Genomic DNA, 26,072 nt, shown 5'->3' with positions numbered 1-26,072 from the left:
TACTGACTGGGCAAACTTAGGGAATACAGACACCAGTCATGGTGGGGAACAGATTTTCCCATCCCACAAGGCTTTATCTTTTCTTCATCCCAAGGAACAACTTGGCTATTTGCAAAATGAGCCACAAATGGTGATGCACTCTCCTAAAACGGGTGCTTTCATCTCTCCAAAGACAGAACACAGCACTGTAGCTCTTCCCTGACTATTTTTCCCAGATTCACAGCAGCCCACCATGGTTAAACAAAGCAAACCACCCTTGTCCTTGACTAATCACATGCAATAACAAATCTGCAGCAATCACGTTCCAGAGTCCTACCATAGGGCCGGGTAATCCAGGGGGTCCAGGCTCAGGTATGATCTGTGGAAGGGAATTAAATGGCACATTAACAAGGCTGGGCATAGAGACAAGGCAGTTCTCCAATGGAAACCTCACAAAACCCAGAATAATGTTTTAAAGCCCTCTGATTTAATGGCTTTAATCAAAGTATCTGCTAATCAAAGAGTAGCTTGTAGTATCTATAAAGAATCTTTATAAGCACATGAAGAATCAAAGTAGCCTCTAAAGTAAGACGCCTGACCAACACCAGTCAGTGTATTTCCCAGTCATAAAATGGATGTAGTGATGCCATTTTTTGCATAGACTGGAGAAAACCAGACTTTTTAATTAAAAAAAAAAACAAACCCACAAAAGCCAACAAAACAAAACAACCTCCCCCCCCAAAAAAACCCCCACACACAACAAAGAAACAAACCCCCAAACCAACACCCTGAACAAAATTAGAACTTTCCTGTCATTATTAAAAAAACCCCCAAACTATCAAAACCTACCACTTCTTTTTTTTATTAAGCAATAAGCATGAATAAGGAAAAAAGGATGCAGAAATCCCATACAACTGCAAGGAGCTTACTGTGTTTTGAGAACAAAACAATTACAACAGCAGCATCCAGTATCTCAACCATCAGTGCAAAATCTAAAGTAACTTCGTAGCTCAGTGTCCAAACTGCTCTTCCCTAACAAATAAACCCCATGTAGATGCTCCTGAAAGTTCTTGTATTCAACAGCTGGGTTTTGCTGATGGATACAGGACTGGCAGGTCCAGCCTGCACCCCCCAACTTTGCCTGACCCCACACCATGGAAGAGGTTTTATGTTGCCAAGATCTTACATGATTGTTCTGCAGACATGGTGAGCCGGTGTCTCCTTTTTCTCCTTTGTCTCCTTTTGGCCCTTCTGCTCCCTAAAAGATAAAAATATACTGTTGATGTGGTGCATCTTCCAGCAAAGCAAAAACAAGAGAGAAAAATACATTTGTCCCCCTCTAAACTCCAGCCTTGGCTCAAGCAAAGCTCATGTTCATTCCTGGGGGGGCTTTGAAGAAAGATTTTCTCCTCCTTGGTACCTTCTGAATGAGCTGTTATCATCATACTTAGAAATGCAAATTCAAAGCTCCTGCATTCACCAGCTTCCATGGCAACATGGTGTGGACAGGTCACTGCTTAAATCTGCCAACCTGACCACGTTCTGAGCATTTGCAGAAGTGACATTAAAGAACCAAGCAGCAGATGGACAGGACAGAGAGGGACGTACCGGTGGACCCGCTAAGCCCATTTCTCCTGTCTCTCCTTTCTGCCCCGTGATCCCCGTGCTGCCCTGGTCACCCTTTGCTCCTTTGGGACCCTGCAAGTTGACAGAAAACAACATGCTTAGGAGAAAACTGTTAAAAAACCCCCCACCCCAAACACAATAGCCCCTTCTGCCTTTCCACATCGCAGCACGAGCACACGAGGACATGTTTTAACATCCAAATTCACATAGGCCAATCATGTGGGCACAGCAGAATTTGGCTGGGCCACAGCAGGGATTGCAGCCATTTAGGGTCAGGAAGTTTTATGAAAAAATTGGAGACAGCATCTGATGAACCAGTTGTGAAAGGAGCCCCTTTAGCTCGGCAGACACGGCCGGGAGCAGCATCGGGATGGGGGCATCAATTCCAGGAGACAGAGCTGACATTACAGAGCAGAGCTTGCTCCTGGAAGACTGGATTTGCTCTTCACAGACACACAGTATTTGTGTGTCTTTTTTATTTGGCTCCTGCAAGGTCTCACTCGATCCAGCCCAGCTCACCTTTTCACCATCCAGTCCAGGTGGGCCCGGCAAGCCCAGCTCTCCCTGAAGGGACACAAGGAAAGGGGAGCACGTGGTAAATTAAATCAGGAAATCGTCTCAGGAAAGCATTTTGCAAGGAAATGGGTTATTCACATGCAACTGTTGTGGTTATGGGTTTGCCACTGCCAGGCTCAGGACCAAGGAGGTGTCAGTGATGCACCCTTGGGCACCGAAATCCTGTCCCATCTCATTCTTCCAAGAGATGCTTTTCTGCAAATTACATTCTTCTTTTAAAGAAACTACAGCTGACTGCAGGGTACAGAGTACTGCTTGTGAAGCAGGAGGGCAGTAAATGGCACACGGGGAGGGTGAGATTGAGGTGGCTCAGCACAGCCATTGGCATTGCCAGCCCCTCTCACAACTGCTTCTCCCATTTGCTTCTGCTTCCTGCCACAGTGGTCTCAGAGGGACTGGGATTTCACCTGTCAGATGTGGGACTGATAGTGGATTCCTTTCTGGGACAGCATCCTCTAGAAGAGGCTGGAGACCAGAGACAGATCAACAAAACTTTGGGTTTTGTGTAAAAACCTCCTTTTTTCAGCCAGATCAATTCTTTTCAGCATTTCCTTTACCACACAGCCTCACATTCCTCCTCAGGCAGCATCACCATGGGAGACTCCACACGGAGTGTTTCTTGGGAACACTGCATGGCAGGGGTTGGGCTCACCTTGGGACCTGGAGTGCCTTGGGGGCCTGGTGGCCCTGGGGGACCTGGTGGACCCTGAAACACAGCAAACAAAACAGGCTTGATCCTGACCAACATGAACATGGCACACGATCCTCATGCTGTGGGGATGAGCCAGGAGCAGCTCCCAACCACGACCTGCAACAGGCCCTCAGGTGAGTGGGGTTACCCAAACACTGAGATGAGCTCCACTGACACAGAGACACCCAAGGTCCCTCTGGCATGGGGTTCATGCAGAAGAAAACACAGTGGGAGTGAGCTGGGGGTACAGGTGCAGCAGCACATGGGTTAAGAGGCAAAATGCCTCTAGCCAGAGGTGTGGCCCCAAATCTGGTGGTTTCTTTCTGCATTCTGCCTGCTCCAGCCAGCTGACCTGGGGAGCAGCATCCTGCTGGAAACAGCAACAGCCAGGAAGGTGCAATTAAAGAGGGGAAACGAAGGAGTTTGTGTGAGCACTAACAGCACACTTGAGGAAGCTGTTTTTCATGGGCACTGGTGGGTGCAGAGACCACAAACCACCTTGAGATGAACACATATTTTCCAACTTGCAAATTATTTCAAACGGCAGAAGTTGTGGTCTCACTGAGATGAAAACCAAACCAGTATCATATCCTCAAGCACCTTTTTCCAGGGCTGCACACTCAAATGCTGTTACATTTAGTCACACTGGAATCCTTTCCAAAGCCTTGCCCATGAGATAGGTCAGTGCACAAACACTGCAAGCAGCTAATAAGCAGGAAAACAGCAAAGTTAGCGAGGTTCAGTGATGTGCCCCTCAGCAATCTCTGCATGCAGAACATGGGAGAGAGTCTGGGCCCAGCAGATGAAGCCTCCAGACATTTGATGGAGCCTCTCCAACCACTGCACTCCACAAACTCCACTCCCAAAAGCTCCACGCCATGCAGACATCTGGCAAATGGAAATTACCAGCACTTTGTGTATCCCTGCAGCCTGTTATAAAACAATTAGGATGGTTCTCAATTGTCTGTAATTAAGTATTTACTCTATTCAGCCTATTCCATCCTAAGGAAAAGGGCAGGGCTCTGCTCAGTCAGGCAGGTCAGGGCTTGGGTGCTTTCCCTTTCCTCCTGCATCCCCAGTGCTGCTTGAAGAGGGTGTACAGTGACAGTGACAGCAGCAGCTCCACACCACAGGAATCACACCCTGCTGCTGGCAGTGCCTGAGCTGTGATGTGGCTGCTCACACTCACTGCATCAGGTGTTTATATGGCTGTGTCACATTGCTTCTACCTGCAGAATATTAACCCACATCCCACAGCTGGATCCCACAAGCCTGAGCTCACAGCCCTGAGTTCTGCCACTGGTTTTTGCTGGTACATCCTAAATATCCTCAGCCCCCAGGCGTAATAAGCTCTTCCCTCCCAGCCAGCTCTGTGCCAAGGCAGAGATCTTGAGAAGGAGACACAGGACAGGAAGAAGACATCACAACATCACCAGGGCAGAGCTTGGCAGGCTTTCAGTCCTTTCCCATCAACTGCAGGACTCTGCATGGCCTTGGTGCAGGGCTCACCTTGAGTGCATCCAGGATCCGGCCGTCGTAGTCGATCACGACCGTGTCGCCCTGTTCCCCTTTCAGGCCAGGGGGGCCCTGCAACCAGGGATGAATCTTATTAAATTTTACAGCACTGAGAGGTGGGTGGGATGAAAGCAAAGACCTGACATGCAGTGTTCGGGGGTTATCACCTCACAAACCCCATGGATTTAACCAGCCCCTGGTCTGACAGCTGGAACTGCCATCCAACCAAACCTCAAAAGGGCATCAGTTGGTGTAAGGGAGAAGTGCATGGAAATCCTCACTTGATCACCCCTATTCCCAGCTTCCCTCTTGCAAAAAAAAGGTTACAGGGTGGACTTGACTGATCTCCCAGAGCTATCTCCTGTGGCAGCATTTGGTACCTGCATAATCATTTGTTTAAATACGCACCATCTCTATTTTCTCGCACTGAACTGATCCTGAAGCAATTCAAACACATACTAAGCAGAAAGAGGTGGTGGGGAACAGCTCAGGCTGAGGCAAATACACAGCTCCAAACTGAAATCCCGAACATCCATACCCGGGGTCCAATGGAGCCAATTCCTCCCTTCTCACCGGATTCACCCTGAAAATCAAAATCACATTTTTGGTTCAAAGAGACCAAGGAAAATAGAGAATATTTATCCTGAAAATACTGTACCCACCCATAAGGATATGCTTTAGATTAAGCGTGACACCAAGAAGGGACTGCTTCTCCCAGCAAAAAATAGATTCCACTTGAAAGCAAATATATTTTGCCACAAATAATGCTGGTGTGGGCTGGCTGACAGTGAGAGAAGGTCTCATTGCAGAGGGAGTGGAGTGGCCCACTGAGGGCTGAGCCCCCAGTATTGGTGATGTGCCACTTTCCAGCTCCAAGCATGCCAAGCTTTGTGCTGGTTCCACATGGCTCTCTTTGCTTTAGGCTGAGTTTGCATGTGGAAAGTTTCAGCCAAGATGTTTAAACCATTTTCAAGGGCGAATTTAAGGAAAAGGGCTGTGCCAAATTGTTCTTTTTTTTTTCCCCTCCTCATTTTTTTCCCTTTCCCTCCCATTTTCTTTTTCTTTCTTCCTTTTTTCTATATTTTTTTTGAAAATTAGGGAGTTTCAAAAAGCCATAGTTACTCCCACAGCAGTGACATGAAATTCACTTCAGGATTCAAAAAACATCCCATTTGCCATACCCATGTAAATTCCTTTGCTGACCAAATTAAAGCCCTCCAAAAAGTAAAAAAATGGTAAAAATGCATAGAAAACCCCCCTAAATTCAAGAGACACCAGGGGGAACAACTGTTACATATGGATCTAGAAAAAAAAAAAAATCACTAAGAATCACCAGAGCCCACTTTCTTCATCACATGCCACAGCCATCAATCACATCAGATCAAAATGTGATCAGTTTTACCTCTCTTGAGGAAAAAAGCCATCCAATGGAAAACATTCCAGGAGACAATTTAAAAACTCTTCTGCTGATCTCTGCTTGAACCCAGCTTGAAGTCACCAGGAAAAGGTAAAATACTCATAATATGCTCCTGTTTTGTGTCAGTTTGGGTTTTATTTACCTTGGGTCCTGGGAAGCCATCGGTGCCGTTCTCTCCCTTGGGACCCACACTTCCTTTTTCTCCCTGAAAACAAGGCAATTTAGGCAAATGCTACACAGGGAGGATGGAGAACAGAGTTCTTCAGGTTACCCTTTTCTTCCTTTATCTTCATTTTACTACACGAGTGAGCTCTGCTTTTGGCTGTAAAACACATCACGTTGTCTGGGTGCAAATGGGCAGTTTTTGAGATAAAAATGAAGCTTAACAGTTTGGCTGGGGGCGGTGTGTTCAGCCATAAAATTGGCCCCAGAACCGCAGTGTGGAATCACAGAATGGTTGGGATTGGAAAGGGATCTTGAAGATCATCTTATTCCAAACCCCTGTCATGGGCAGGAACACCTGCTAGATCAGGTGTCCGAGTCCCTGTCCAACCTGGCCTGGAACAATTTCAGGGATGGGGCAGCCACAACCTCCCTGGGCAACCTGTGCCAGGGCCTCACCACCCTGGTGAGGGTGAGAAGATAAGAAGTTTCTTATCTTCTTCCATGTCAGGGGAGAAATGTGCTTCACAACCTGCCCCCACTGTGATGTGGTGCCAAGAAACCAGACAGCAAAAGATGCTTCCAAACACATGCACCAGATGGACACAGAGCAGAACATACCTTAGGGCCCACAAGTCCTGGTTCCCCAGGGATCCCATCATCACCCTGGTGAAATAAAATGTAAAGAATGAAATACACAGACCCTGTACACATTCATTAGGATCCAGCACATCATTTGACCCAGCTGGTCATTGCATAGACCCTCTCAGGTTTGCAGGAGTCCAGGGGAGAGCTGCAGCAAGGAGCCCAGGAGGTTCCAGCGTGGTCCCCTGCTCCCACCCATCCCTGCCTCTGCCTCCCCTGCTCCTGGGGAGGTGGATGGGCATCTCCCAAGAATTTGTTTACAGCAGGTCCTGGGAAAGGTGCTCTCCCACCTTCAATAGAAACTAGATATTTAATCCCTTTAAGTATTCTTTTGTCCCTGTAAGCTGCCACCCATCCCCATGGACTTCACCACAGGTCACCAACACCAGTTGCCAGGAGGGGGTTTTCTTGTTCTGCTTGTTGTGCTTCATTGTTCTCCTGGAGTAAAACCACTTCATAGATGTTGGAGAGATAAATTTTACAGACCAGCTATGAATTTTTTTAAGCCAAATTCTGGCCTGAAAAATGCCCACGGCCACCTCTGTTTTGGTGCAGGGCAGTAAGAGGGGAAGGCTGGGCCCTGTCAGTGCTTTGGCTTCAGTTAAAGGCACTGATTTATCCACAAGGGGAAAACTTGGAGAGCCTGGACACGTGAATCTCTCACAATCTTTAGTGCCAGACCTAAGCAGGTTGTCCCTAAGAGTGGGCATTTCCCACGGGACTGCAGTGCTGCACACAGGGATGCCCATCCCAGGAGCTTCAAGCTCCAGGCACATCTCTGTTCAGCCTGAATTATTGGAGCCAAAGGGCTCAAGACCTACTGCTTTGCTTGGCATTTGCTGTTTTATTCTTTGTCTAGTGGGCAGATGTGATTGCAGCTTCTGGCTTGCCTGTGGAAATGAAAGCCAGGCTGCAGGAACGGCCGTGCCTGAAATTTAGGATCACTTGGGTGAGAAACCCCAGGAAACAAAAGGAAAGGGTTGGACATTCATGACCATAGCTTCTCCATCAGTCTTTGGCAATGATTTTCCTAGTCAAGCACAGAGCAAAGCAAAGAAAAAATAGAATAATTTAAAAAAATCAAAAAGAAAAAACCACCATTTTACCTTTTTCCCTTGGACTCCAGGCTCACCCTTCAACAGCAATGTCAACAGAAGAGAAAGAAGTTAAGGGACATAACAGAAAATAAGACCAATTTTATGGATAATTAGAATTAGTTGTAAAATTAAAATACTTGGCTTGTGTTGATAATCTTTATCCCCCCCAAAAAGCACATTCCCACAGCACAGCAGATTCCAGTCCCCCTGTGGCTCCCTCCACCCCTGTTTCCAGGTTTGAACATGGGCAGTGGTTGTGATATTGAGGAAGGGACACATTCAGACATTTACACCCCCAGTCAATGGCTAATGCAATACCTGGTATATACAGATGAGTGCAAAATGCTTATTTTCATCTCCACCTCCCTTATGCAGCATAATTTCAAGAATTCATGTGTAAAACAAGACAGATTATCACCCACCTTTGGTCCTGGAGGCCCTCTGGCACCCTGTTGGATACAGGAGTGATTTACTTGTTTGACAACAGAGTATAACAGGATAAAAACATTTCCAAGAGTACTTTAATTCCATGATAAAAAAAAATGACACAAGTGCCAACTTCTCATCTTCCCTTATAAATTACACTGTTGAAGTTCTCTGTGCTGCCAAGTAAATAATATTCTTTTATGGCTCCTGTATTTTATGTATAATATGCACCTTTTTGTCCAACCTGAACCTTAGGGAATTGGGAGTACAACGCCAGGTGGCTTCAGAGGGGCAGAAGCCAGGATACAGGAGCACCACATCCCTCCAGAAGAGCCAAGGGGATGAAACAACTGGCCACTTTTCTCCCCAGGGCACAGGTACCCTTGGACAAACATCCATTTTAGGGCAATCTAAATTTCACATGGCTTTCTTTTGGTCTCCATAAGCAACAACATTTGGCTGCAGTGAGGTGAAGGGTGATGTAAAGCAAGGGGTGAGGGACACACACACACACAGGTGCTTCTAGGCAATACTGACCATGAGTCCTTCCTCTCCTGGCTCGCCTTTGAAACCCTGCGAAAATGAGAATAAAAATGTTGGAACTATTACCTGTTACAGCCTCCAAAATGCTCAGCAATAATTAAGAACGTTCCACTGCATTATCCCTTAGCCTGTTTTTCTACTGAATAAGTTGCCAGTGGTCTGCAGGTTTGCAGCAGGTCACCCCAAGGCTGTGGATCGGGGAAGAGATCTCTGGGGTCTCTGAGTTACAACATCTGCAAATACCTGCCCAGGTCCAGCTCTTTGCTCCAAAACTTAAGACAGACGATCCCTCCTCCTACTCCCTTGCCCCAGAGCTTGGCTCCACGGGCAGCCATGGGAGCCCAGCAGTGGCTCAAGCTGGGGAGCAGTGGTTGGGGTGGCAGCACTGGGGAAGGGACACCCTTCACCCTCCTCTCCCTCGGGGGGTGGGAACTGCCCGGCGTGAGCTCGCTGCGCATCTCCCGTCCTTACAGGGGAGCCTGGAGGTCCTCTTGGGCCATCCTTTCCCGTGTCACCAGGAGGCCCCCGGGCACCTGGGGGTCCTGGCGGACCGGGGGGGCCCGTGGCTCCATCTCGACCTTGGTCACCCTGGAAGAAGTTCACACAGACACGGTGAGATGAAGCGGCATCGGCAAGCGGTGGCTGCAGGGTGCCCACAACACATGCACTGCATCCCTGGGCCATCAGCACCCTGGCCTCTGCTGTCCCAGGGGAATTTAATTACAGCTGCCAACTGGGAAGGCTGAAAGTGAGCTTATGGCCAATTTATGCCCTTTGGGTCTGATTCCTTAACCAGGATTGTGCTCAAAGCCTCCCAACGAGCTTTTATCTCATTAAGCCCTTAGCAAGTGACTGTCTGAGTGGAAACTACCAATTCAACAGCACCCAGAAATAACTCAGACCCACAACATGCTGGCCTGGAACATGCACACACTGCCACAGCTTAGTGCACCACACCAGAAAAGCCACACAAAAAAAGGAGCAGTGCTTAGTGTCATCCTTTAAACACAGCCAAGGCCATATATTATCATCCAGAGTCACTCACACCCTGCATTGCTTGGGTGCAGAGGAAAAGCAGGAGTAGTATCTCTGTGTGGCTGTGAAGCTTTGGTGGGAGCATCCTGAGGGGCTCCATGCCCGGGTATCCCAGCCCAGCCCCAAGGCCAGGCCCATCCATGTGGCTGCACAATGGAAAGCCTCATGGAAAGGTAGCCTCATAAATCTTTTAGCAACATCTGGAAGAGTCACCACCGAGGCAGTAAGAGGGCTGTATTTAATATGTGGTTCACCCTCAAATCAGGGACAAGTGTGGGATTTTTCAGAAGTCCTTAAGTGACTTAGCAGCACAAATCCCACGGCCTTTCAACAGGATCTGGGCTCCTAAATCACTTGCACAGTTTTTTAAAAAACCCTATTGCAAATGCTGAACACTGCAACCAATTATGTCAAGTCAAGTCAAGTCTCCCACTGAATTTTTCCTAATTAAAACGTCACATTTAAAGTATCAAGGATTTAGCTTACTCTAGTTTTAATGTGTTTTATTTTACAATACCAACACTGTTCATATCAACATTTATAGGACTTTGCTGCTTGATTCCCAAATCTCACAAAGAAGCAAATGCTAAAACCCATTAGTTTTATGTCTCTCTACTTTGACAAACACCTGCCCTAAAGTCCGATGGGGTTTCACTCAAACACGCCCTCACTGGGCATCTCTAAACATGGTAGTGGCAATTTAAAATAGCTATAGTGCACTGCAAGTCAAAAAGAAGAAACAGAAGCAGCTCAAAGAATCACAACAAACCAGCAGATCTGGAGTCTACCTTGAGCACTCGCCGACTAAAGACAAGCTGATCATTAGCCAGAAATCCGTGATTGAGGTGGGGGAAAACCATCTAGCCAGGGAAAGTGGGAGGCAGAAGAAGAAAGAGCAACAGTTTAAGGTGAAAGCACAGCAGAAGAATGAGTTTTAAAGGCTACATCAACATATAACAATTTGTCTTTGATAATTAATTGATGCATGAGAAAGAAATAGTCTTGGTAGCCAGCAGTGGTGGTTTTAAGGTTCTGGATACACTGGACCTTGGTAAGCAGGACATAGACTGAGGGAAACAAGTATTTTTTCATGAATTTCCTGCACAATAGGACATCCAAAGCAGCTGGGACAAGAATTCCCCTACTGCAGAATAAAGAGCATTATTCCAGTAAACTCCACAGGGGATATATCCCAGCATTTCCCTGAGACCAAATATTATACTTTTTTCAGAGGCTAAAATGAATACTGATGTATTCCCCAGCCTGCAAATTGCAGATAAATCTCTCAGATTTATATGATGCAAAACCAATGTATTTAGACCATGTCAGTAGTCATTGCTATTGTCTTTTAGCCTTTCCCCTCATCATCTAGGAGAAACAGTAAGACACTTCCTTTCTCAGGGCACCACATGCAACTCCCTTTCCTCCACCCACCCATCCCTGCACACATCCATAGGAAAGTCAAAGGGGTGGGGTGAAGCCACAAGAAGCCCTGTGAGAACATCCAGCACATCCTCCACAAGGATTTTTGGAGGTTTCTAAGGAACAAACCTCTTTTTCAAATTGCCAAGGAGTTTTTAAGCCTTACACACCAACAACAGATAACCCCAAACCTAAATTTTAGTGTAAAGAGTGCCAGGGCAAGGCCACCTCCTCCCCAGGCTTAGCCACAGGCATGCACGGGAACACTGAGCTCAGATGTTTTATCACCATCTTCTCAAAAAGAGAGGGGAAAGTAAAGTCAGATGGAAAAAAGTAACCAACCTGAGAAAATAAACCTCTCCCAATGATTTTTTTCAAACTACAGAGAGAGGCTTCAGCTCCGCATTCACTTAAATACAGTCATTTCTGGGAAGAACGTCACTGAAATCCTGACAAATTGAAATTAATGGGGACACAGACCCCTTGCACTTGGCCAGACCCTCCAGATACTACAGAAACCACCAAAAAGACTCTACTGAGAGCACAGGGTTTTGTGGTAGACACAAAAGACACAGTTTTATGGTTTATTATGTTCATAAAGATACACAAGGGCAGAAAGTGGGATTTTCATAAAAGCCTACAGAGCAAGGCAGAGACTGAATTTTTTTCCTTGCCCCTCAGACTGGTGAGCACCATCCAAGGAAGGACATTCCAAGCCCAGCCCTAACTGTTTTAGTGTGAAATAACAATTTGTGTTTCCTCCGAGGCCAAACACCCCATATCCCACCAAATCCAGCCAGTGCACGTTTAATTTTAAGCAGTTCCTGTTACTGACAGGCCCATGAAAGGTGAACATCTCTGAGAGACATTAAATACAGACACACCATCCCTGGTTCAAGAAATGCCCAGGCCACAGATAGCCAGGATCCAGGAGAGGGGTTAACTGTGATGGAGTTACATGTTCCTGCTCCACACTTCCCAAAGCACCCAGTTGCAAGGCACTGGGCTAACTGACCATTGGGTCTGACCCCATGGAGCAATGGAATGTCAGAGCACTCAAACCCTGAGCACTGGTAATTTCCAGCTTTAGACAACTCCATTCAGCCACTTCAACATAACGCTCCAAAGTAAGCAAACAATAAAATAAAAGCATCCAGAGGTATCCGTTGACTGTCACAGTGAGCTCTGCAGGACACTTCCTATGCTCAGGTTTTATCTGCAATTTGAGCTTGGCACTTACAATTTTGCAGAAAGTAAGAGAGAAAAAGCTTCTTTTGTATCTGCACTGTGACTGCAGAGCCAGTTTGGCCACACCAGCGTTCAGCCCCCCAGCAGCTCAGGGTGCAGGTGCTGCTGGTGCCATCTCCATCAGCACTGGCCATCGAGCAGGCCCGTGCCACGTGGGCCACTGCAGGCAGAGCATTTCCCTCACCAGCTGCAGCTCATTTCCCCCCCCTCGGGAGCAGTCCCGGTGCTGCTGCCACAGGCGCTGTGCATCCACCAGCCCAGATGTGCAGAGATTCATCAACCCCATCGTTTGTCTGAACATCTGAGCTGTCAGTAAGAACAAGATCACCCAGCTAAGGTCATAAATCCAGAGCAGTCATCCCGGTGCCGGCTCAGGGAGCGAGTCCGGCTTATAAAACCGGTCCTTTTGGGAGGTGCAGCAAAATACTTGATGTTGAGTGAGAAGTACAGGCACAAATACCAGGGCACAGCCTTGGCAGCATCCTGTCTTGACTGCCTCCATCCTCCCCAGAGCAGAGGGGATCTGTTACTGGTTTCCCCCTGTAAATACACCTCCATGCATTCCAGCAGTGTATTTAGGTACCTTTATTCCCCATCCTGACCTATGAGGCTGCACAGCATCCTCCCTCATGCTGTTTACACGAACGAGCATTCAGTGATTAAGACAACCCAATGTGATCTTCCTCAGCTTTCCAAAATCACCCTCCAACATCTGCCACCAGGCACACTCAAACATGTAATAATCTTTATTTTTGTCCATGCTGGTGGCAGGTGTTTAGCACAGACAGAAGGAGAAGCAGTGCAGACACTGCTAACATATTCAGTAGCTAATCCCCAATTGCCATCACCTCACTCCCACTGCAGACAGTCCCTCCAAAGTTGCCCCAACCATTGTTCTCTTTTAATCTGTCATTCCTAATGATGATATTTTAATGTTCACTGACACAGTCTATCCCCACTCCACCACCCATAGACATGAACATTTAAGAGGGAGAGGGCACTGGACATAGTCCTATAACTATAATTTATCCTCTCATTGATTCGATGACTTGCAGTGACACATCTTTCAAAATCAGCTAAACAAAGCCACCACTGAAACTGGAGGAAGAAGATAGATTAAATTCAGAAAAAAAAAATAATCTGGGCCAGATGGTATTAAGAAGTTTTGCATCCAATTCACAACCCTGAGTGTCTGGAGAGATAAAGGAAGCTATTTTCAAAGACAGGCACCTGTTTTTAGATCTACTTGTGCCTGGCTCTGCCAGGCTTGTTTCTCCCTCTTTCCTCCTAAATTATTTTTGAGCCTTTTTCTTACTCTTGTGCAAAAAGACATAAATAAATCTACAACTAAAGCAAAATCTGGACAAATGCAGATCAGGACAAAAACCAAAACAAACAAATTAAAAACAAAAAACCAAGCACTTTTTTCTTGGTAAATTAAAACATAGGGCAAGTGTTACCTTGGAAGCTGTCACCTGCCTCACAATTCCAGATACAGCCTATCCTGGAGCATCTCCCACAGCAGCATCTCCTCCAGCATCTCCTCAGCCATCAGCCTCAGCCCCAGCAAAGGAGTGAAAACTCACACCCCTGTGCTGCTGAATCACCTCTTAAAGCCTTTTCTGAGTATGTGGGTGGGCACTTAGACAAAGTGGAAACCTTAAGCTGAGCTCCTCCTTAGCCACACAGGGCATAAATCTATCAGAGAAATTTGAGGGGCTCTCAGACCCCAAGGGTGACATTTCCCAACACACCCAAGGCATTTGGGAGCCACTTCAGAAAATGACACCAACTTCCAAAAGTGACTTCACAAGGGAGAAGAATAAAGATGTCTCTGATGCATCTCTGCCTGACATTAACCACTTAGGTCCTGGTTGTGTTTCCAGCAATCGTGTCTAACCCTACCAGCCAACTTTTTACAGTTACTTTAAACCCTTTGTTTCCAAAGGCTGTGTGCCACCACGCTCCCAGGTGGGAGTTCAGCAAGAGAGGAGGGACATTCCATCCTGCACAACACTGTGCCTGACCTCTCCTTGGGGCACCAGGCCCTACCACCATGCAGTGGTGCTCTAATGCCAACAGATAAGGAGCTGAACTTCAAGAGAAACTCTCTCTGACACTGGAAGAGGAAACAGGGATAAGAACGTTCAGTAGAAGTGAAACCCTCCACGAGGAACCCAAGGATCTTCAAGTCTTTTTTCCTCATGGCTAAAGTGAAGAAAACCACCACCACCACAAAAGAGCTCCAAAGGCAAAATTAAGTGTTTCCAGAATTGTTACCATACCTCAGTTTGCAGCAAAGCTGCACAAAGCCTTGTTTTGTGCAGTGACTAAACCCAACCAGATTTTGGAATAAATTAACATGCTGTGTCACTACTTACCCTTGGGCCGACGTCCCCTGCTTCACCCTGCACATCAGGCAAAACAGCAAGGTCAGCTCAGAGTTCAAAGGTCAACCCCCAAGGACCAAGCACAGGGTCAGCTGGATGTGGGTACAGCACACAAGGGAAGTGGCAAGAGTGTTCTATTGCCTAATGTATTCAAAACCAGGGAGGAGAAGGGCTCGAGACAACACAATAGGGAAGGGTTCTGCCCTGGCAGGCGATAAAACAGATAATAAATTAGAAATAGCAGATTGTTCCCAACTCTAAGGCTCCCCTAGCAACTGCTTATGTCCTACACATGTGAGAATTATCTTCACTTTCAGTACAGTAATGACTTCCTTTGGCCACTCTCATTTCAGGGGAGGATGTCATGCAAACATGGAGCGATGGAGCCCAGAGCTCCCGGAGGAGCCAAGAGAGATTTATGCCAATCTTGTGACCCTTAAGGGCTTACCAGAAACCCTATAGTGTGGGTGAGCTTTAAGAGCACACTTATTCCTCCTAGTTTTTTGCAAATTCTTCCTGCCCTCCCTCCCCCTTCCTGGGGCTTTTCCAAGAGCAACCTGAGAACCCACTGTCACAGCTCCACGTCCCAGCGTCACGCTGGCATACTGGGGCAACACGAACTGAGAGAATTACAGCAGCAGGAGGATATACACCAGCTTCCCCAAAAGCCATGTGTTAATGTAGCCTTTACCTTTTCCCCTTTTGGTCCTGGAGGTCCCTGGAAACACACAAAAAGGATCCAAGTTAAGGAACATCAGAATCATCAGCACACATGACGTCAAACACAAGGAGATTGCATTCATCAATTCACAAACCAGAGCCATATTCTCTATTATTTTAAGGCATACGTGCCATTCTTTTAAGTTACACACTGCTTGACACAAGCAGCACAATACCAAAAGAGCACCCATGAGGTTCTGCCTGCTCCTGCCAGGAGAGAGGATGGAGAAGGACCAGGGCAGGGCAGGCAGCGTGACAGCCACTCGCAAACACATGACTCCAAATAGATGAAAAAGATATCTTGAGGTATTAAATCACTTCTAGAAAAAACACATGCTCAGCCTATCATTACAACAATTATACATCTGTTTGAAATAAACAGGGAGGACGGGCTGCTTTCTTTGGCCTATCTGCTGAAGGCATCATTCATCTTCCCTCTGAGCAGCTGCCTGTAAGACAGGCAGGCAGAGACACTGCAGCCCCAGAGAGAACCCGAGAGCAACACTGTGATGTGCCTGCTCTGCATCCTCCTTCCAGCACAGAAAAATACCAAATCTCAGGGTTCAGACCAATTCAAGGAGTTTGCTGAAGCAGGACCCAGTGGGATGCAGTGGGGGAAGGTCAGCAGAGAGGCCAGCAGTGGCAGATCTGCATCCCCATGCATCCCTCCCACTGTTAATTGCTCTCTAAGCAAGGCTGCTGGCATGGAAGAGATCATGAACAGTCTGATTTGACTCTGGCTGTTTGATAAATTTGTTTTTTCATTGAGGTTTTCCCTGCCTGTCTCTCAGGGTCTCACTCCTGCCCAGTAGTGTCACCCTGGGTGCAGGACTGTGACTGTGCTGCTGGGGTCTGACTGTGCTCCCGTCATGGGGTTTTGCTGATTCAAAGCTGAGCCCTGAGCACCACAGTGTGAGCTGGCTTTCCTTTTTGTTTAATTTCTAATCCTTTATTTCTAGATTTTATTTACATTTGTCGTCTTCAGGGGTAGGACAAAAACCAACAACAGCAACGTGCAGCTTTAACAGCACACCTCCTACCTAGTTGGAAATAAGTGTCTGGAGTAACTTTTCAATTGCAAAGACTGAATGACTTCTGCCCACATTGAAATCCCAGCTGGTTTAGGACCATAACTATAAAAGATTTCAGATTGTGCCCTCTAGGAAAGGTAGTGCAAGAGAATGGGGTTTGGTCACAAAATATGGAGCTGTGACCTCCTGTAGGAACCATCCAGCGGAAGGAGCTGGAGCTGGCCAGAGTTCAGCTAGCATGAAAGTAAAAAAGTCTGGGTTTCTGTAAAATAAGTAAGAAAAGAGTGGAGCACCTGAATATCCAAAGGGCTTCCAACAAAAAATGAAGTCAAGAAAACAGCTCATAAAATGAAGTCCAGCTGTTCCAAAAAGTATTGCATGGACACTGTGCACTCTTCAAGTAGTTCCAACCTCAGCTCCTTTGGAGTGAAATGGAACCCACTTTGGGATCAATTATTTTTATGGTATCACTTTGTAGTGCCAGGAGCACACAACCAAGATTACTGACTTTGCTTCTTTGAATATGCTACTGGAGATTATTTCCCAAATTTGGCCTGATGCCCATCTGCAGTCTCTGCTCACTGAGCTGGCACAGGAGGGGAAGAAGCAGCTGAGATGAGCTGACAGGTAAAAAAAAGGTCACCTCTAGCTGTGCTGGCCAGCCCTGGCTCAGAATTCAAACTTGCATGTGTTACAGACCATGGGCTATTTCCCAAATACAATTTTCTCCCTTAAACTGTTATATATGTAGTAATAAATGAGTAGTAGTTGACATTCTGCATATTTATTGCAGAGCAGCACGAGCAAAGACATGCTGTATTTGGCACCTGGTGCTACTTACTGGTTTGCCATCCAAACCAAGAGGCCCCTGGAAAAGGAAGGAAAAGACAGTATTATTAAAATAAATAAATAAATGATCAATTTACAAACACAGCAATATCAGGCATGCTCTGAAAGAGGCTCTACTTACGTACAGCACAATCTTTGGCTATGATTCTATGATATACCTAATCCTTCATCCATGCAATCCAGCAGGAAGGTTTCAGGGAAGCACAGTAAGAGGCATCAAACAATTTGCAGATTATGAAGGAGCGTGAAAGGAAGCGACAGGATTAGTGACAGGGATGAGGTGACAGTGCCCTGACACAACACTCGGGACTTCCTGAGGCTTGTAAAGTCAAAAGGAGCAGCAGTAAAACACCCCTGATTTGGGTAAACTGAGCAGATCCACGAGTGATTCACATCAACCTCAGACCTGAACCGTTTGTTTTTGCCAAAGGACTTGCTGAATCTCTACCAATTTACCCAAGATGTGACTTTACTCAGTAAAGTCTCACTGATGGAAAGAGGTTTCTTGCTGTGGAGAAAGGGAAGGTGCATCTGCCCCATGGGCTGACAGCTCTGTGCTTTGCTCATCTGCAGTGACACAAAGCTGGAAGTGCACTTTTAACTGCAAGACCAAGCACTTGGTTACCCCAGTTCTTCCCCAGGTCTCCCCTTCCTAGGGCTGCTGCCTGGTAAATCAATATGAAAAATGGTTATTTCCCTGCCATCTCTGGCATTTATGCCCTTAATTAATGTGAAGCCACTGACTATGTTGGGCCATAGGAAACTTTGCTTTTGAGAAGAGATGTGTGTGGGGAGGAAGCACAGGCACTCAAAGGTCAAAGCTGCCCCTGCCCTCAGCTGCAGCTAGCACACAGGCACTTGGGGATGAAGAAACACCCCCAAGTTATGGTAAATCCCAGAACTGAATTCCTCCCAATCCACAAACCTAACACCTTTCCTTATTTAAGCCCAAAGAAGGCTCAGCCCTGCAAACTGTCCCTGAAGAGACACAGCACGACGGTTGGAGTCAGCAAAGCCCTCAGACTAAGCTTTCACATCAGGTTTCCAACATGTGCTCCCGTGCTTCCCTGGGCAAGGATCCACCCTGGAGGGATCAGTGTCCCTGTGGCAAAGCCTGACCCAACACCACAGCCCAGATCTGGTGAGCTCAAACCCAACCCAGCTTTGTTCTTGTCCCTACCTATGGCAAATCCAAGGGCTGTGCTTGCACATCCTCCTTCCAACATGCTGGGCTGAAACATCTCCCACAATACAGCCCTGTCAACTGGGGGGGATCTACCAAAGCAAACATAGTTTGGACTGTGGTACAAAGCAAGGCTAAAGCACCAAAGGTCTCTGTATTTCTTAGGGAACTGATAAGGGTGACTCATTTTTAGTTAAACTTCTATCTGTGATGGGGAAATTGGGCAAAGGAAACAAAGGTGTGTAAGAGGAGGCCAATGGCTGCACTAAAAAGAGCATCCTTCCAGCTCACAGCCATTAACAAGGAATAAATCAGTCTGTAATGGCTATGGAATACGAAACCCCGGAGGGACATAGCTCTGTTAGGAAAGAGGTAAATCCAGGTGGCTGAACCCCGGGCAGGGCATCAGTACCTTGCTCATAAGGGCTGGGAGACCTGTATGAGAGAAGTTCACTTGAAAATAAACGGGCATTTCTTTACACACATGAGATTTCTGAAGTTATCAAAGACAGTTTACATTCACCACCTGATGTGTATTATTTCTTGTAAGGAGCTACCAGTGCAAGCAGCAGTAATGAAAAATATAAATAAAGCAGTTGTGTCTGTCAGCAAGCAAAGGCTTGCAGGTCACAGTCAAACTACTACTTCTTCCTCAACACCTCCTCCCTACTTTATTGAACCTCAGTTGCTTAGATTATAACACCTGGGAAAGGCATTAGGTCCATGGAGGTTGTTTTCTGAAACTATGATTGTTTGAGGTGATTCACCTGCAACTCCCTGTCCTCCAGAGGGCAAGACATGGGACCTGAGCAGAGAGCTGGCTGCACATTCAACTTCTCCGAGGAGTAGAAGTCCCAGATTTTATTTATTTCTAATATACAATACCAATTCATCAGCTTTTAGCTATTCTTGTATCAGTCCACAAAAGGACATCCAGAAGGAAAAACAATGGCCTATTCAGAGGATGTTTGTTTAAGGGAAAGTATTTAATGCTTGAGAGAAACAATATCCATCAGGGTTTCAAAGGGGCTCCTGGCCAGCCATGGCACTGAATGGACAAGACTAACACAGACTTTTAAATGCCTGGTTAGCCTGGGCTGGGGATTTAATTGTCTCTGCTCTACCTGCCCAGCCAAATGTCTGTGTGAGCAAGGCAGGGCTCCTGAGAGGAGCCAGGGGATTGCATGAGTAGAGCAGGAGAAACCATGTGAAATATGGGCTGACTTGACTCCTTGTAAATCTCAGGAGTACCCAAGTGTTGAGATCATTACTGTCTTTTGTTTGAACCCTCCTCCATGTCACTTTAATTAAAGATTAAGCAATCTTTCATTTATTTAATAAACAAGGAACAGGAAAACAACAAGTAACCCCATATTCCCCCACTCAAAAACCAAAAATCACTTTCACTTAAACAACCAGCACAAAGTCTATGAAAAAGGTGAGTTTTTTGGACACCCTAGGTAAGGGAAAGCTTCACTGTGGCTTTATGCTGTGCTTTTTGCCCTGGGGCAAATTTCACTCATCCTTCACCCACTATTGATCACAAGTCTTTAAATCACACACACCCACCAATCACACTTCACATAATTCAGTGCTCACTACTTCAAGGGGGGATGAATTTTCTGCCCAGCACAAACCTGATGCTTTAAGACAAGGCAGAGGAAAAAATTCAACCAGTTTCCTCCAAAACACAATCCTGACCAAACCCATCAGTGCACTGTCCAAGTGGGACAAAATACACTGATCCTGGGTGCTTTGAGGAAGATGACACTGATGGGTTAGCAGGGAGAGCTGGTGACACGGGGCAGGGGGGAGTGACAATTGCAACCACACACCGTGGTTTGACCCCTCACAGAGAGTTACGTAGGAACGTGGTGTTCCTGTGGGAATAAGGATCCATGGTGATCCAGTGGTGCATCCCCCTCTGCCATCACCTGGGTCAGGACATTATTTGTATAATGATAAATATTTTATGGTATACATTAATGATATATTATTTAATGACATCTTAATAACGTATAGTTACATCATGATGCTGAGAATGCAGACAGCTCTCAGCTGGAGCTTGAGCAGAGCTTGTTACTATATCATGTACTCTCCATCCATGCCTTGGTTTGGCCACACAATATTTCAACTTCAGAGTAAGGGGCTACATTAAGATATGTTTGAAAACAAATTCCAATATTTTTCTTCATTTTGTTTCACAGTAGAAACTCAGAATTCTTGAGATACAGCACCAAAATGCCCCCTCTCTTTGCAAAAATGAGATTCACCCATTGCTGAGATCAGCTGAAGGCCTGATGACAGCTTTGAGTTCCCCAAAAAAGGACGATGGGGAGCTTGCAAGCTCTGATTCATGTGCAAAAGCTCTTCCAATAAATAATAAGCATTTCCCACATTTATCACTCACCTCTGGCTCAGAGCAAGCCGAGGTGCCAGCCTGGCTACCTGGCCCTCTGCCTTCCTCCTCCAGTGCCCTTCCTGCTGCTGGCAGGGAGGTACTTGCTTTAACAATGTCACAGGAATTTTAAAGGGAGGGAAATATCTAGTGAAAACAAAGCCAGAAATTATTAAGAGGACAATCCTTCTGAGTTTGGAAATCTTCTCTCATGGTTATTTTTAATGTTTCCTGCTCTGCTAAAAATTAGCAGAGGGGTCGGAAGGAACCCTGCAGTCAAATTTTAACAAACTCAAAGGGCTGCCTTTCAATCTCTGTCTCTGTGGTTTCAAAAAGGGGTAAAATCTCACATTTTAAGGAGGAGGAAAGTGTCAGAACAAAAGAGCATGACTATATTTTAGTATCCCTGGGAAGGGCCCCAGGGTCATTAGGCAGCATGGTCTGCAGCAGAGCCAGGGAACAGGGACCATCCCTTCCTATAGGCCACGCTGTAAATCCTCGGGGCAGGACAGTGTCTGCTGGCAGTGCGGTTCCTTGGCACATTTTTGTGTGAGAAGAAAGCTCTGGCAAAAGCTGTGGCCAAGCCTGCCCTGCCAGACCCGTCACAAGGAAAGTGCAGGAAGGCAGCCAGGTTGCTGTGGCTGCTCCCAGCTTCCCAGCTGAAGGGAAAGGGGAGAAAAGGCACCGAGAAATGAAGAATGAGCTGCGAGTCCTCTGAAGAGCAGCTGAGATTCACTGGCACTAACTGGGAATAAGCTGAGTACAAGAGACATGCTCTGGGATGTCACCTCACCCCCAGTTGCTGCTACCACCTCCTCCCTCTCTGAAGCCTTCAGGTGCAGAAGGACCTTATAAAATTAACCCTTATAAAATAACACATTTCTACTCCATGCAATACCACCTCTGCTACAGTAAACATTTGACCTTCTAAATGCATTTAAATTATCGCATTTTAATATATTAAACATTTTTATAATTTACTATTTATCATTATTATTATTATTAATCATAAATAAATTTACTACTGTTGTAAAGACCTGTGAAGGGTATGGAATTGGTCATATAAGGAATTATCCCACACACACACACTGCTGTGAGCCTGGGCAAGTCCTTGGTGGGAGGTTCCTCCTGACTCAGCCTTGACCTCTGGGTCACTGGTTTGAGACCCCAAAATCATGTTAGTCTGCAGCACAACACAGCAATGGAAACATTCCTACCAGGAGCTGTCACATTTAAGCATTAAGATAACTCATATCATGATAGTTTCATGTTTAACTTTATATAGCACAGATGGCCTCACCAGAGTGGGATGGGATTGCTGCACAGGGGAACAGCCATGCACTTAAAAATAATATTTTTTCAGCATGAACAACATTATTAAAAATACTTTGCTAATAATTTCCTCTGTTTCTTTGTTTGAAAAAAGATATTTCAGTATTTTCAAGCACAAATTCCCTTTTGCTCCATGACTACATGCAAACCGGAAAACCACTTTTTCATTACTGATAGTTTTAGCATTGTTTCGGGGGAAAAAAACCCAATCAAAAAACCAAACAGCTTCTGCAATTTTCTTCCAAGTACTAAACAACAATGTTGATGGGACATGATTATTTTTTAATGTTTGCAAGACTAATTGTTTTCATTTGGAAATAATTTACACATGCAGGCCGCATCCTGCCTGGCCTCAGAGCCAGGCTCTCCTTATTCAGCTAGAAAACACTATTTCTTTTTACAAGGAAGGGCAATTATGGGGTTCCCAAAATCCATCTCCTTGCAAACCACAGCTCTACATGTAACATCCAACTCCAGCCTTGGGGGAGATCCTAAAAGGGCTGCTCTGGGCAGTGGGATGAGCTGAGTCCCCCTTGCCCACAGAGTCCTCCAGCTGCAGCAGCTCTCACCCCCTCTCCCAAATTTCTTTCCAAAAAGACCACCTTAGCACACCCTATGCATTGCCCACAGGATCTGGAGTGGCTCAGCATCACCAAAGCCTCAAAATCTCCTCTGAAACAATTCTCCAGAGGGAGTCATGTCCCACAGCCCAGGTTGCCAGCAATAAATCCCCCAACAGAGGCATCAGGTAAACTATGCAGAGCAGCCTGATAAGAGACAAGTGTGTGGTAACAAGGTAACCAAAAAAAAAAAAACAAACCAAAACCTCACAAATCTGTGCTCTATTCCAAAAAAAAAGATCTGTCCTCAGACTCCTGGGAGGCCTCTGCCCATTCTTTGATGGAAACGGAGCAGAAAGGAGCAGTAATTTGCTAAAAACTTCACCCATAATGCAAACCAGACTTTGGGGCTCTGCAAGGGAGCTGGGCTGGTCCCCGCTGGGCATCCAGGGGCTGTGAGAGCCCATCTCCCTTCCACAGGGCACGGATACTTCCAGCATTTCTGAAATCCTTGGGAAACAAACAAACAAACCAACCCAGAGAAAACAAACCCAAGCCCTATCCTCAGAATGCTTTTTGGGCTCTGTCTGCTGTTCAGCCCCTGCTTTGCATCTCCAGCGTGGCCTCACCAGAGCACTTCGGTTCCCAGCTGTCTTCCAGACATCTCAACCACATTCATCAGGGTTTCAAGTGGAGATAAGGGACCTTTTCCCCTGCAGGAGCTGCCTCTTCCTTAACCACAAGATGTGCCTTCTTCCATCTGTGCACAGAGCTCCCTCCTTGTTTTGCTGGACGTCTTCTCAAAGACGCTCAAGAAAATCGTCTGGAATCAAATCTAACACTGACTGGTGCAGAGGGGTGGGAAATAAACACTGGGCTGGAGCTGCACGGGGCACTGCTCGGCTTTTTGAGGAATGTCACTTGGAGATGGCAAAACAGAGCCAGTTTGTTCACTCCTCCTGACGTGAACTGCAGTGATTCCCGGGCAGATGTGCCAGCTCACCTTATCTGCTGCCAAGCACCAGTTCAGAGGCACGAGCTCACCTGTCTGTGCATCGCATTGCACCAGTTTTCTTCCAAAACAACAGAGTGCTTTCATGGAAGAAAGAGTCCCCTGACTTCCCCAAGGTTTCTGAGGCTTAAATCAGTTCCATGTGTCCTGTGCAACTGCTTGCTTCAAGATCTGATGTCCAGTGGGGCTTTGGATTTATTTTTTTTTAATGTCCAACTGCGAGAGGAGATGGCCTCTGTGGTGGGAATGCAATTTTTAAGTCGGTAAGCAATGGTTTTGGAAGAATACTGGCATTTCAAACAAACACTTCAGCAACTTACTGACTTTAAGTTCTTTCCTCAGCAGTGTCAGTCCTGGCTGACAGCTGCTGTTTGGATTACCTCTCTTTGGTGGCTAATGAGCAGACTTCCAAGTTTTCCTCAGTGTGTCTCAGTCTACACACCAAGCCTCGGTACCACACAGCTGTGCCCAAATGTACTGGAGAGAGAGATGGAGATCCACCAGCTGCACTCACAATCAAAGCAGGGAACCAGAGGAAAAGCAACAAAAGAAGCCAGAAACCAAATCCCTGCCCTGCCTGGGTGATTTAGCAAAGTTCTCCTTGCTGTTGCTGTCAGCACCTTCACCAGGCCCTCTCCTCTCTTCTCCTGATCCAGAACCACCGGAATCACAGAGGATAAAAAAAATGCATCTGCAATTCCTCTACTGGGTGGGATATGAGACAACTTTTTATTATCCCTGTGGAAGAATTAGCTCAAAATCAGAAGGAAAATAAAGTGCTGCCACGAAGAGCTGGTCTTCACAAAATCATTGTTGTTTCCACATCAGAGAGCCAGTAAATGGATGTAGCAGGAAAACACTGTGGATCTGCTTTCCCTGTTTAAAGAGGGCTTTCCCTCTGGGCAAATAATTATGTGAATTGGCCACAAAACTGATAATAAAATAAAATGAAAAAGACTGGAACTACAAAGTTTGCCTTGTAAAATCAATGTTTGTAACTTCTGACTTTTGGACTCTTACTGGGAGAGGTATATGTGCAAATGACTTCACACACAGGAGATGCTCCTTGAAGTCTGAATATTTGTGAGTAAAGATACTCCTGAGAACAAACACACAACTGAACCCTAAATTACAATTATGACTTGATTAACCTAGCTAAGAAAACTAAATACCTTAGCAACAGAAACCTTCATCACACGACACAGTATTTGAAAATATCCAAGTCTAGTGATGCACAACAAGCCAAAACACCCATGTGATGTACAGGCAATCCCTCTGTGTGCATGAGCTACCACCCAAGGTCTGGAAAGCATCTGCCCACTGCAAAAAAAAAAAAAAACAACAGGAAAAGTTTGAGATCCACACATGCCGTGAGATCTGGCCACATAGCATGGTCTCCCCTATCTCACATGGGATTTCTGGCAGCCCTCCTGAAGAGTTAAAGCACTGCCTGATGCTCTGGTGTGGGCACAGAGCAACGCAGGACTCCTACAAGACACTCTCCCAGGCTGCACCCTGAGCACACCCAAGCAGGACTTGGAGATAATTGCACAGATGGAGGCAACACATGGAGACATCAGGCAGTTCAAGTCTAAGTTACTTCTACAGTTCTCTCGTAAAAGTAGTTTATTTTTAATGTCACATCTGGTTTTCTGTTGATGCCATTTCCAAAGTGCCTGGCTGAGCTTTGGAGCTTTCTGGTAAACTCTGAGGAACCACAATGTCACAGAGGAACTGCCCCCTGGAACAGGCTCAGGCACGTGTTCCTCATTTCCCACACCTCATCCTGTCTGCAGTCATAATACATTTATGGGTCACACACAAAAGGTTTGCACAGACTTTCCCCGGCTTAGTTGTCTACAGTAACTGAAATCCTTAACTGCTGAATGGGAAAAAACCTCAAACTCCACTGATTTTGGCCAAGGTCTAGAGCTGTGACCAAAGTCTCTGTTCCAGTGCTCCACTGTGCTGGGTTCTTGCAAGTCAGGGAACCGTCTTTCCTTCTACATGTGCTCCGTCAACCCTCTCACAGACATCAGCATAGAAAAACACATTTGGCTTCAATTTATGTCTCGAAAATTAATTAAAACCAGAGTTTTACCATCCTTACCAGTTCATTTCTGGCTTATACATTACAGCTGACTTCAGTGGATAACTGGATTTTCAACACTGTAGCCAAAGGAATATATTAGCTCACTGTCCAAGGCTCCTAAAA

The 26,072-nt window shown here is 46.1% G+C and overlaps 1 protein-coding gene across 6 annotated transcripts in view; it reads right to left on the bottom strand.

The window, feature by feature from the left end:
* The window catches only part of COL23A1 (collagen type XXIII alpha 1 chain), a 176,205-nt gene that overhangs the window by 7,652 nt on the left and 142,481 nt on the right, over positions 1–26,072 (bottom strand). For 5 of the 6 annotated variants that reach the window (XM_032702989.1, XM_032702992.1, XM_032702988.1 and 2 more), the window contains 15 exons: positions 17,365–17,391; positions 15,464–15,490; positions 14,764–14,790; positions 8,672–8,707; positions 8,131–8,157; positions 7,718–7,744; positions 6,588–6,632; positions 5,947–6,009; positions 4,926–4,970; positions 4,382–4,459; positions 2,834–2,887; positions 2,125–2,169; positions 1,588–1,677; positions 1,166–1,237; positions 317–358 (listed from right to left, as the gene is read on the bottom strand). In XM_032702989.1, coding sequence (XP_032558880.1) covers positions 317–358; positions 1,166–1,237; positions 1,588–1,677; positions 2,125–2,169; positions 2,834–2,887; positions 4,382–4,459; positions 4,926–4,970; positions 5,947–6,009; positions 6,588–6,632; positions 7,718–7,744; positions 8,131–8,157; positions 8,672–8,707; positions 14,764–14,790; positions 15,464–15,490; positions 17,365–17,391 — 705 coding nt within the window. Of the gene's footprint in view, positions 1–316; positions 359–1,165; positions 1,238–1,587; positions 1,678–2,124; positions 2,170–2,833; positions 2,888–4,381; positions 4,460–4,925; positions 4,971–5,946; positions 6,010–6,587; positions 6,633–7,717; positions 7,745–8,130; positions 8,158–8,671; positions 8,764–9,722; positions 9,733–14,763; positions 14,791–15,463; positions 15,491–17,364; positions 17,392–26,072 lie in introns of those variants that run through there. The other variant, XM_032702993.1, reaches the window with a different exon arrangement.

This window comes from Chiroxiphia lanceolata, chromosome 15 (assembly GCF_009829145.1).
Source record: "Chiroxiphia lanceolata isolate bChiLan1 chromosome 15, bChiLan1.pri, whole genome shotgun sequence".
NCBI classification, from domain to species: domain Eukaryota; kingdom Metazoa; phylum Chordata; class Aves; order Passeriformes; family Pipridae; genus Chiroxiphia; species Chiroxiphia lanceolata.
The sequence above is the reverse complement of the archived record's forward strand: the minus strand, read 5'-3'. Positions and strand labels throughout refer to the sequence as shown.